The sequence below is a fragment of the Bombina bombina genome, chromosome 5 (assembly GCF_027579735.1).
Source record: "Bombina bombina isolate aBomBom1 chromosome 5, aBomBom1.pri, whole genome shotgun sequence".
In the NCBI taxonomy this organism is placed as follows: Eukaryota; Metazoa; Chordata; class Amphibia; order Anura; family Bombinatoridae; genus Bombina; species Bombina bombina.
This window is the reverse complement of record NC_069503.1, coordinates 242,028,639-242,041,593: the sequence shown is the minus strand read 5'-3', so window position 1 is coordinate 242,041,593 and position 12,955 is coordinate 242,028,639. Positions and strand designations below refer to the sequence as shown.

The following is a 12,955-nucleotide window of genomic DNA, read 5'->3' as shown; positions in this document are numbered from 1 at the left end:
GATGCCTCCTAGCAAGTGAAGGGTATATAGATTAATCAGAAGGAGGATGCAGTGAGCAGGGTCATGTGACACAACTGGAAGCTGACGTAACCTAAGAACAGATGACACCAAGCAGAACAGTAAAGTAATATTCTACATCTCTTGTGATTCACAAATTGTGTTCAGATACAGATCATTAACAGGAGGGGACAGTAAGTGAGCATAACCCAATACTGACAGGAAGTCAAAGGGTCAATTCAAATTTAAATCCATAATTTAAAACCCAGAGTTGGAAGTTAAGTGTGCAGTGTCCACATTATTTAAATTAAAGTTTTTGACATTGAATATTGCTAAGCCTCCCTTTTTCATGGTTATTTTATTTAATTTGGTACAAACTCCATATATGTTATGTCTGTTCAGCCAGAGGATGCAGTATCTATTTTTATTTTTCTCTATGTCTCCATTTATTTAAAGACTGCTGTTAACTTGTAATTCACAAATCAATTGAAAGCTGTTGCATTGTGTTTTTAATATGTGCTGCTTTTATACAAGTTTATATTAATAAAAAGGAGATACTGAGTCATTTAAAAAATATATGTAATTATTGCAGTTAAATGTTTTTAGAAATAATGCCACTGTAAAGTAACTGGTTAAACACATAGTCAAAGGGAGACATTTGAAATTAAACTTTTATTGATGTAGAGCATGCTATTTTAATAGACATTTCTAGTTATTTATATTTTAAGAATTAGCATCAACTGTTATTGGCCCCATGTCAGCAAATCAAATTAGTTTTTGAAAGGAACATGGAAGTCATAATTACATTTCCATCATTCAGATAGAAATTGCACACAAAAAATAAATAAACTTTCTATTTTACTTTTATTATGTATTAATTATTTTGGTATCCTTTGGTTTCCTTTGTTGAAGAGCATACCTAAGTGGGATATGCATGTGCGTTTCTTGAACACCATATTGCAGCAGCAGCTGTGTTGGCAGTATTGATAACTTGTCCTTTATATAAAATTTGTATGGTAAATTATTTCTATTTTTACAATACAGTAGTGAGTAGAGAAAAGATTGTGTATCGTTCTAATTGCTTAGTAACTGGCACTGTGCCACAGAATTGTGTGAGTGTGTATGTGAGCAGAGTGTGTGTGTGTGGGTGTCAGTGAGCAGAGTATGTGTGCTTTATTCTCCAGGTAATCAATACATTTCCGATGAGCTGGTGCTTTAGTGCAGTGTTTCTCAACAATGGTCCTCAAGTACCCCCAACAGGCCAGGTTTTCATTATAGCTGAATCAGTGCACAGGTGAAGTAATCAGCTGATCAGTAACTCAGTGGTTACTAACTTGCTCTCACCCATCACCTGATTATGTCACCTGTGTACTGGTTCAGCTATCATTTAAACCTGCCCTGTTGGGGGTACTTGCGGCCCTCTGTACATGTGTTTCTCAGTCGTATCATATCTAGTGCCTCACCAGCCTCTGACCTCACTGCACGTCACTGGTCACCCCACCAATGAGCTGACAGAAATTGAATTAAAGGGGCAGATTTTCAGGGAGCAGTGTTAACTGGAGAGTGATCACTGAGTATCCACTGTTGCTCTTTAGGGGAGCTTGATATGTGAAGCTGATAAATGCTTTTTTATGTTGTCACCATATGGTGAGGAATCACCTGTTGATAGTATGTTTTTATAGATGTGTAATGTGTGTTTTAACATTTTAATTATCGTGAGGTGCTTGTTGGGTATTGAGCCTGTTGTCCTGCCTCTGAGATGGCTAATTTGTAATTACATACATGCCATTATTAAACTGTATGCCAGGATTTGCAGCAGAACAATGTGGTTGGCATGACAATATGCATAAATTGTTGTGATAATTTGTGACAAAAATTTTAAAATATTTTTTTTTGTTCAAAATCATCATATCTACACCCCTGTAAAACTCTAAGGGGCCTTTTTAAGAAGGTGCGAGCGGACATGAGCTGATATTGCTGATCATGTCCGCTGCACATCGATAAATGCCGACAGCATACTCTCTCTGTATTGATCATTGCACCAGTAGTATTTGTGAACTGCTGGTGCAATACTGCCTCCTGCAAATTTGCGGCCAATTGGCCGCTAGCAGGGAGTGTCAACCAACCCGATTGTGTTCGATCGGGTTTATATCCGGGGATGTCTGTCCGCCGCCTCAGAGCAGACAGACAGGTTATGGAGCAGCAGTCTTTAGACCGCTGCTTCATAACTTGTTTTTCTGGCGGGGCTTCAAGCTCCATACGGAGCTTGATAAATATGTCCCTAAGCTTTAGCGCTTTCAATTTATCTGCATGCCCCCCATGCTAATATAATGTACACACACTTGGGGTTGCAAAGAAATCTACATACAGAGTGCTTACTTGGGGTCCACTTAGTCATGGACTGAATCCCCACATGTTCCACAGCTCCCAGTGCCATATATGTAATGTGTTAGATCTGTTGAGACAGCCAGTTGATTTTTTTCTGAGAAACACGTTTCAGTTTTTACAGTATAGTTTAGAAAGTAAATAGTTCCCTTTGTTCCTTGATAGGAAGTTGAGTGTTTTTAGGTTCTACTGTTTGATATGTTTACATAGAAAGACCATTCATGAGCTAATATTTTACTAGATAGCCAGTGAGCAAGGCAACAGACAGTTGTTCCATGTTAATAGTACCCGGTGGTGCTTCATGTGTGTGAGTATACCATTTTCCATTGATTGTGTTACTATTTTATGTTATTTAATACGCTGTTGAAGCACCCTCACTAGTTTTCTTTTTTTGTCGTCATTCAGAAATGTTGATCTACATCTAATTAACATAGCGATGCAGAATTTGTTGGCGCTTTACAAATAACTGATAATAATAAAATTGTACAGTGAGATGCTGCCATTTTGTTTGTATCAAAATGTAACCAGGACGTCTTGTTCTAGCTGCTGATTTGTACTAATACTTGTATATCTAACTGTAGAGATTAGAAACAAATAGAGTTAGGATATATTATTTAGCAACAGACTGCCATGGAATGGTGAGTTTATTGCTACCGCTCTTGTATCACAAAATTACTTGTCTGTTTCTAATCTCTATACAAATATTAGTACAAATCAGTAGCTAGAACAAGACGTCCTGGTTACATTTTGATACAAACATCCTTCTACTATAGAGCTTATACCTGCTTCATTGAGCAATACAAATGTAACAACTTTCATCAGAAACTGAGTGTTTTCGACTGGATAATCAAACGTGCACAAGCACAACACAAAAATAACCTCAAATGAGGCTAATTATATTTACATATCCCAGTATTACTAGCAAATATGACGAGCCACTTATGAACACAAAAGTATATAATGTATCTAGATGTACAATATGTATTGGAGCGCTACTATTTCCTTATACCATAATATACTAGCACATTGTGCATTGTATAAATAATAGACCCCAGTGTGTACAGATCACTCAACGTTACAAAAATCTCTTAGGGTAATAATTTTTCGTGGCCGGACTTTTAGCCGACGGACACTTGGCCGACGGACACTTGGCCGACGGACACTTGGCTGATGGACATTTGGCCGAAACACAAGTGGCTGTCAGATAACAGTCCGGCACGAGATAGATAGATTTGATAGATAGATAGATAGATACATAGATTAGATAGATAGATCAATAGATGCAATAGATACATTTGATAGATACGATAGATAGATAGATTTGATAGATAAATAGATAGATAGATAATTTCCCAGACAGAGAATTACAAAACGTGCGGCCTGTGACCCATGGTAAGGTTCCCAGAGGCAGTTGCGGCGCCCGAGGCTCTGATTAGAACAGAGCACTCTGGAACGTATCTGCCCTCGGCCGAAATCGGAACATTCTTTAGCTTTCTGTCTGTCAGCCAAATGTCCGTCTGACAAATGTCCTTCTGCCAAATGTCCTTCTGCATTTTGTCAGAGCACCTAATTTTTTAGTATTCCTATGATCTGTGGTGACTACTAAGATATCAGATATATAAGGCAGTATTACAGTCAGAATTATAGTCCCCACACCACTCTTAATCAGGAGTACATCTCACATTGCGATTTTTAACTTTGTATGTGTTTTGTTTATGTACATTATTTTTAGTAAAGTGAATAAAAGTTATATTTTAATTTAACTGGATCATCTCGCCATTTAGTCTGGGCATAGAGTGCAGGGATTGCACCCTTTCAGTGGAACTCCCTTGCTCCACACTTTGTTTTGCAAATTGACTAGTGCAAAGCACCACCCCGCTCCAGTAGATCTATACATAGCTCAATATCTCTTGAGCATATATACACTAACAATTTTATTATAGTGGGGATTGCCTAAATGCCATTGTTTATTGTGTTTTTTGTCAAATATTTCCACATCTATTAAATGATTAATAATTTCTTAGTTTTTGTAAACAGTGATATACAAACACATTAAACTCTAATAAATTCACACTTTTTCCAAATCTCTCTCATATATATATATCTGAGGAATGCCATGACTATGGCTTTGGCGCAATTCCTCTCACTTGTGATTTTTGTTTGCTTGTCTGAGGAAGGGGAGTGAGTGTGTCCTCAAAACGTCACGCTTGATTGAATAAACAACCTTTGCTAAGAAGACCATAGAGTGCCTTCTATTCCCTATATATTGAACCACTGGCACCCTGGCAGTTGAAGACTAAGGTGAGAGTGCTCTTTTCCGGATATATATATATATATATATATATATATATATATATATATATATATATATTAGTGGTTTCTATTTACATTATTTAAAATATCAAGTAGTTTAATCAGAATTATTTAATGTAATATGACTCTTCAATATTCAATACATTGTAACAGAATTCTTGCCTTTAAATTACAACACAAAAGTATTTATTATTTAATTTATTTAATTTATATTTTATTGAAACTTTTATAGCTGGAAATGTTTGTATATTTCTAGGTTAAAAATAACATCATTAAGAACAACCTGAATCAATTTTACCTTCAAAGTTAATCTTTACAATTCTCCTCTGGTAATCAATGTATTTGTGGTTATCCTTCTGCTTGACTTTATCATTTGTTTGGTGGGCAGTACTTTTTTGCCAGTGCCTGCTATAGCAAATGCTACATGTAATATCTGTGTTTATGACATGCAGTACTGGATCAACATATCCCGGCAGAGCTATTTCATCTCTTACACTTCTCTGATTTTTGTGGCATATTGGATTTTCCTTAGCTAACACTGTCTCACTCAGTGTATTTGTTTTTCCATTTTTCATTTTTGGTGAATTTATCTTATTTTTGCATGGCAGCTCCCATGTCCGAAACATGGTTAAGAACACAGGAACAAATACCAGACCATGGACAGCTCCAAATGTAATGACTAGGATCATGATCTGAAAAAATGTTTTAAATATATAAGATGATGCAGGATAAAGAACCACAATACCCAATATTGTTGATAAGGCTCCCTGTACAATTGGATACCCAAGAGAATGTAAAGCATCTATCACCATCTCATTCCCATTACTTTTCTTGTTGGAAACACAAGCATATGCTATATGAGCAGAAAAGTCAACCGAGAACCCAATGCAAATAACAAGGTTGATCATTGATATTGAATCCAAATTAACTTTCCAATAAGCCATAAAACCTGTGACACCTACAATGATGGAAGCAATTGCAAAAGTCACCCACAAAGAACACAGTGGATCTGGAATGAATAGTAATGAGATTACTAACATAACTGCAGCAGCGACGATAACATTCTGAATTGTATTTTGAATTATAACCTCATATTGATCTAAATAAATAAACACTGGGTGATACACCATTAAGGGAATATTGCAGTTAGCAGCAATTTCCCGTAACTGCTTCAACATATTTTTCTCATCATTGACAGTAGCTATATTAACTGTCTGAATAAAGAAACGAGAAGAAAATATTTTATTTTCATCTCTATCAATATCATGTTTGTAGTCTGAATAATTGTTGTATAAAATGTTTAAATTTCTCAAGAAATGATCTTGACTTGTTATATTAAGATTTAGTGTTTTTGAAAGTATGCCATATTTTGTCAGCCAAGAATCCGAATATTTTTTTTCAACATAATAGTTATTTTCTAACTTTTTCATGCAGATCTTGATTTCTTCATGGGTAGTCCAATCCCAATATTTAACTTCATTGGTGACTACAACCATAATTCTAGGACCATATTTTGAAAAATATAATGATTCTATAACATAGAACTGATATAAGGGAGAATTATAATTGGCTAAATTATGGAACGCTTTACCCTCTTGTATGTGAATGCAGCCATAGATACTGGTGGCCAAGTACACAATATATATAACAAACACAAGTAACTTTGTCCAAGAATTGGTCAGAAATGGACCATAAAACCTGTAAGAGAAAACTGACATAGGATGTTCCTTTTCCGTCCCTTGTAATGTGTCAAATGATCCTCCAACACAACACTTATTATAGACCATGCTGTTATCTTCTTCTTCTGTGTCTTTTACTTTCATGCAGATCAGCCAATGTCTATTTTCATTTTCATGTTTCCCATTTAGGGCCAATACGGCACCAAAGAAAGTAATGCAGTAAATGTAGCAAAACACAAGAGCAGTACCCGTGTAGGTACAAAAGGATTGCACGGATGGGAAATGGGTCATTATTCCTAAGTAAAAAGCTAAAACATCTGTAAGAGTAGTAATTGTTATAGACACGGCTGCCTCTTGGTACGTGTCAGCCATTCGTTCTTCTACTGGACTTTTCACTTTGGTTTGTTGCCAACAAGAAATGATAATGAAAACATCATCAACACCAGCTCCTGCGGGAAGAAAAATACATCATTTTTTTTTAAAATAAAAATCAAATGCTTCATTTTTTGTTGTTGCCAACTTCTGTAAGAAGAAAAGCAGATACTTTTTTAGATTAAAAATACATTTTTTCCATACATATAAACATATAAGAAGGACAAAGAAGATCTTTATTTTGTTGCCAAAAAAATAATAAAAATAACTTAATGATAATGAAAACATAATCAACCCCAGTTCCTGCAGTTATAATAATAATGGCTCTTTTATTTACTTTTTTCAAAGATCTTCAATATCCCTGAAAAAGCTATTATTTATCAAGCGAAACATATCTAATATGGATAAAGATTATGATTAGTATAATTTATTATTCTCATTTATTTGTATACAGCCGCCAAAAATTCTGAAAAGGGGCTGGCAAGATTCTTTAAAAAGCCATTTTTTATAAAAAAAAAAACCACACGTTGGATATGGGTTTATTTCATACATTAAGGACTTTGGACTTATAATATGTCTATATATGCAATGTACCTAGTTCTCAAGCTAAACACAACTCTATGGTGTATTTGCAGGGGTAATAACTAACAGCTAGATTACAAGTTTTGCGTTATGGTGCAGTATGGCTATACCGCTGAAAAATTGGCTATTGCTGTGGAATGGCATGTCTCCTGTATTACAAGTCACGGTGGTATAGCTATTCTGAATGTGTTTAAGCCTGTAACACAACGATCCATTCCACACTCAAAAAATGACATTTGAGTGCAGGATTTTCCATAGCGCTGTATTACAAGTTGTTCAGGCAGGCTATAACGCTAGCGTTATAGCTTATACCGCTGCGATCCATTCCGGGATCTGAGACCAGTACCATAACTAAAATATTACAAATTACACTAACACCCATAGACTACATATTAACCCCTAAACCGCCACCCTCCTGCATGGCAAATACTATATTAAACTTATTAACCCTTAAACCGCCTCCCACCCACATTGCCAACACTAAATAAATCTAGTAACCCCTAAACCACCGACCCCCCCCACATCGCTAACACTAAATAAACCTATTAACTCCTAAACTGCCAGCCCCCCACATCGCCAACACTATACTAAAATTATTAACCCCTAAACCGCCGGACCCCCACATCACAACTCACTAAATTAAACTATTAACCCCTAAACCTAACACCCCCCTAATTTTAAATGAAACTTACAAAATGACTATCTTTAACCCCTTCGTGACCAGACCACTTTTCCATTTTCTGACCGTTTGGGACCAGGGCTATTTTTACATTTCTGCTGTGTTTTTTGTGTGTTTAGCTGTATTTTTACTCTTAATCATTTACTGTACCCACACATATTAGATACCGTTTTTCTCGCCATTAAATGGACTTTCTAAAAATACCATTATTTTTATCATATCATATAATTTACTATAAATATTTTTATAAAATATGATGAAAAAAACACACTTTTTCTAATTTGACCCCCCAAAATCTGTTACACATCAATAACCACCAAAAAACAACCATGCTAAATAGTTTCTACATTTTGTCCTGAGTTTAGAAATACCTAATGTTTACATGTTCTTTGCAAGTTATAGGGCAAAAAGTACAAATAGCACTTTGCTATTTCCAAACCATTTTCTTTCAACATTAGCATAAGTTACATTTTAAAACTGATATCAGGAATCCCTGAATAACCCTTCACATTTGTGTATGTGTATATATATATATATATATATATATATATATATATATATATATATATATATATATATTAGTAGACACCTATATATATATATATATATATTAGTAGACACCCCAAAGTATTGATATAGGCCCATTTTGGTATATTTCATGCCACCATTTCACCACCAAAAGCGATCAAATAAAAAAAATCGTTCACTTTTTTACTAACTTTTTCACAAACTTTAGGTTTCTCACTGAAATTATTTACAAACTGCTTGTCAATTATGGCACAAGTGGTTGTAAATGCTTTTCTGGGATCCCCTTTGTTCAGAAATAGCAGACATATATAGCTTTAGCTTTGCTTTTTGGTAATTAGAAGGCCGCTAAATGCCGCTGCGCACCACACTTGTATTATGCCAAGCAGTGACAGGGTTAATTAGGTAGCTTGTAGGAAGCTTGAAGGGTTAATTTTAGTTTTAGTGTAGAGATCATCTTCCCACCTGACACATCCCACCCCCTGATCCCTCCCAAACAGCTCTCTTCCCTCCCTCACCCCACAATAGTCTCCGCCATCTTAAGTACTGGCAGATAGTCTGCCAGTATAAAACAAAAAAGTTTGCGTCTTTTTTTTTCTTTCTTCAAATTATATATTTTCTGCAGTGTAGGATTCCCCCTTACCACCCAACCTCCCTGAGCCCACCTAAACAGCTCTCTAACCCTCCCCCCTCTCACTATTTAGTGCCATTTTCGGTACTGGCAGCTGTCTGCCAGTACCCACTTTTCAAAATAATGTGCTATTACTTATATAAATATTTATTTTTCTGTTGTGTAGCTACCCTCCACCCCTTCCCAGATCCCTTTTTTAAAACATAATTTCCCCCTCCCTCTCCCAACACCCGCTCCCACCAAGACTTTAATGCACATAAGTGCAGATTGCGGGCACGCGGGCGCACACATGCACACGCCCCCCCCGTGCACGCTGCCACACGCACTGGGGACTGATCCGGCACTGCTGGCCGGAAGTTAGCCAGCGATGGGATGCCCACCTACCTCCCTGCAGCTGCTCCCACGCACCAACGATCGGCACCATCACAGAGTGGCCCTCTCTGCATCGGTGTGCAAAAAAAAGGTATTGCAGTGATGCTTCAATATCGAGGCATCACTGCAATACCTTGAAAGTGGCTGGAAGTGATCACGATCGCTTCCACCGCTTGAAATCCCACAGGACGTGCCAGGAACGTCCTTAGTCGTTAAGATATATTTTTGTAGAACGTTCCTGGCACATCCTCGGGCGCGAAGGGGTTAAAAAAATTAAAACTTATCTGTGAATTAAAAAGAACTAAGTTTAAACTAACATTACTATTTTAGATAAATGAAAGAAACGAAAAATAAAAAACCTAACATTACAAAATTATAAAATCTTAACACTAGGATTAAAAATAAAAAAAACCCTAACATTACAATATTATAAAATTCTAACACTACAAATAAAAAAAATAAAAATAAACACTAACATTGCGAAAAAAAAAAGATTTAAAAAAATAATAAACAAAATTATCCAAAATAATAAAAAATACACCTAAAACACCCCCTAAACTAACAAAAAGCTACAAATAGCCCTTAAAATGGCATTTCTTTCATGTAATTAACAAGAGTCCATGAGCTAGTGACGTATGGGATATACATTCCTACCAGGAGGGGCAAAGTTTCCCAAACCTTAAAATGCCTATAAATACACCCCTCACCACACCCACAAATCAGTTTTACAAACTTTGCCTCCAAGGGAGGTGGTGAAGTAAGTTTGTGCTAGATTCTACGTTGATATGCGCTCCGCAGCAAGTTGGAGCCCGGTTTTCCTCTCAGCGTGCAGTGAATGTCAGAGGGATGTGAGGAGAGTATTGCCTATTGAATGCAGTGATCTCCTTCTACGGGGTCTATTTCATAAGGTTCTCTGTTATCGGTCGTAGAGATTCATCTCTTACCTCCCTTTTCAGATCGACGATATACTCTTATATTTACCATTTCCTCTACTGATTCTCGTTTCAGTACTGGTTTGGCTTTCTACAAACATGTAGATGAGTGTCCTGGGGTAAGTAAGTCTTATTTTCTGTGACACTCTAAGCTATGGTTGGGCACTTTATTTATAAAGTTCTAAATATATGTATTCAAACATTTATTTGCCTTGACTCAGAATGTTCAACTTTCCTTATTTCCAGACAGTCAGTTTCATATTTGGGATTATGCTTTAAATTATCATATTTTTTCTTACCTCAAAAATTTGACTTTTTTCTCTGTGGGCTGTTAGGCTCGCGGGGGCTGAAAATGCTTCATTTTATTGCGTCATTCTTGGCGCGGACTTTTTTGGCGCAAAAAATTCTTTTCCGTTTCCGGCGTCATACGTGTTGCCGGAAGTTGCGTCATTTTTGACGTTATTTTGCGCCAAAAATTTCGGCGTTCCGGATGTGGCGTCATTTTTGGCGCCAAAAGCATTTAGGCGCCAAATAATGTGGGCGTCTTATTTGGCGCCAAAAAATATGGGCGTCGCTTTTGTCTCCACATTATTTCAGTCTCATTTTTCATTTGCTTCTGGTTGCTAGAAGCTTGATGTTTGGCATTTTTTTCCCATTCCTGAAACTGTCTTATAAGGAATTTGATCTATTTTGCTTTATATGTTGTTTTTTCTCTTACATATTGCAAGATGTCTCACGTTGCATCTGAGCCAGAAGATACTACAGGAAAACCTCTGCCTGCTGGATCTACCAAAGCTAAGTGTATCTGCTGTAAATTTTTGGTAGCTATTCCTCCAGCTGTTGTTTGTAATAATTGTCATGACAAACTTGTTAAAGCAGATAATATTTCCTTTAGTGATGTACCATTGCCTGTTGCAGTTCCCTCAACATCTAAGGTGCAGAATGTTCCTGATAACATAAGAGATTTTGTTTCTGAATCCATAAAGAAGGCTTTGTCTGTTATTTCTCCTTCTAGTAAACGTAAAAAGTCTTTTAAATCTTCTCTCTCTACAGATGAATTTTTAAATGAACACCATCATTCTGATTCTTTGGACTCTTCTGGTTCAGAGGATTCTGTCTCAGAGATTGATGCTGATAAATCTTCATATTTATTTAAGATGGAATTTATTCGCTCTTTACTTAAAGAAGTACTAATTGCGTTAGAAATAGAGGATTCTAGTCCTCTTGATACTAATTCTATACGTTTGGATAAGGTTTTTAAAGCTCCTGCGGTTATTCCAGAAGTCTTTCCTGTTCCTAATGCTATTTCTGCAGTAATTGCTAAGGAATGGGATAAATTGGGTAATTCATTTACTCCTTCTAAACGTTTTAAGCAATTATATCCTGTTCCGACTGACAGGTTAGAATTTTGGGACAAAATCCCTAAAGTTGATGGGGCTATTTCTACCCTTGCTAAACGTACTACCATTCCTACGTCAGATGGTACCTCGTTTAAGGATCCTTTAGATAGAAAAATTGAATCTTTTTCTAAGAAAAGCTTATCTTTGTTCAGGTAATCTTCTTAGACCTGCTATATCATTGGCTGATGTTGCTGCAGCTTCAACTTTTTGGTTGGAAACTCTAGCGCAACAAGTAACAAATCGTGATTCTCATGATATTATTATTCTTCTCCAGCATGCTAATAATTTCATCTGTGATGCCATTTTTGATATTATTAGAGTTGATGTTAGATTTATGTCTCTGGCTATCTTAGCCAGAAGAGCTTTATGGCTTAAGACTTGGAATGCTGATATGGCTTCTAAATCAACTCTACTTTCCATTTCTTTCCAGGGAAACAAATTATTTGGTTCTCAGTTGGATTCTATTATTTCAACTGTTACTGGTGGGAAAGGAACTTTTTTACCACAGGATAAAAAGTCTAAAGGTAAAAACAGGGCTAACAATCGTTTTCGTTCCTTTCGTTTCAACAAAGAACAAAAGCCTGATCCTTCGTCCTCAGGAGCAGTTTCAGTTTGGAAACCATCTCCAGTCTGGAATAAATCCAAGCCTGCTAGAAAGGCAAAGCCTGCTTCTAAGTTCACATGAAGGTACGGCCCTCATTCCAGTTCAGCTGGTAGGGGGCAGGTTACGTTTTTTCAAAGAAATTTGGATCAATTCTGTTCACAATCTTTGGATTCAGAACATTGTTTCAGAAGGGTACAGAATTGGTTTCAAGATGAGACCTCCTGCAAAGAGATTTTTTCTTTCCCATGTCCCAGTAAATCCAGTGAAAGCTCAAGCATTTCTGAATTGTGTTTCAGATCTAGAGTTGGCTGGAGTAATTATGCCAGTTCCAGTTCCGGAACAGGGGATGGGGTTTTATTCAAATCTCTTCATTGTACCAAAGAAGGAGAATTCCTTCAGACCAGTTCTGGATCTAAAATTATTGAATCGTTATGTGAGGATACCAACGTTCAAGATGGTAACTGTAAGGACTATATTGCCTTTT

The 12,955-nt window shown here is 36.5% G+C and overlaps 1 protein-coding gene across 1 annotated transcript in view; it reads right to left on the bottom strand.

Moving 5' to 3' along the window:
• The window catches only part of LOC128661438 (patched domain-containing protein 3-like), a 58,431-nt gene that overhangs the window by 32,872 nt on the left and 12,604 nt on the right, over positions 1–12,955 (bottom strand). The window contains exon 4 of the mRNA XM_053715693.1: positions 4,994–6,823. Coding sequence (XP_053571668.1) covers positions 4,994–6,823 — 1,830 coding nt within the window. The remainder of the gene's footprint in view (positions 1–4,993; positions 6,824–12,955) is intronic.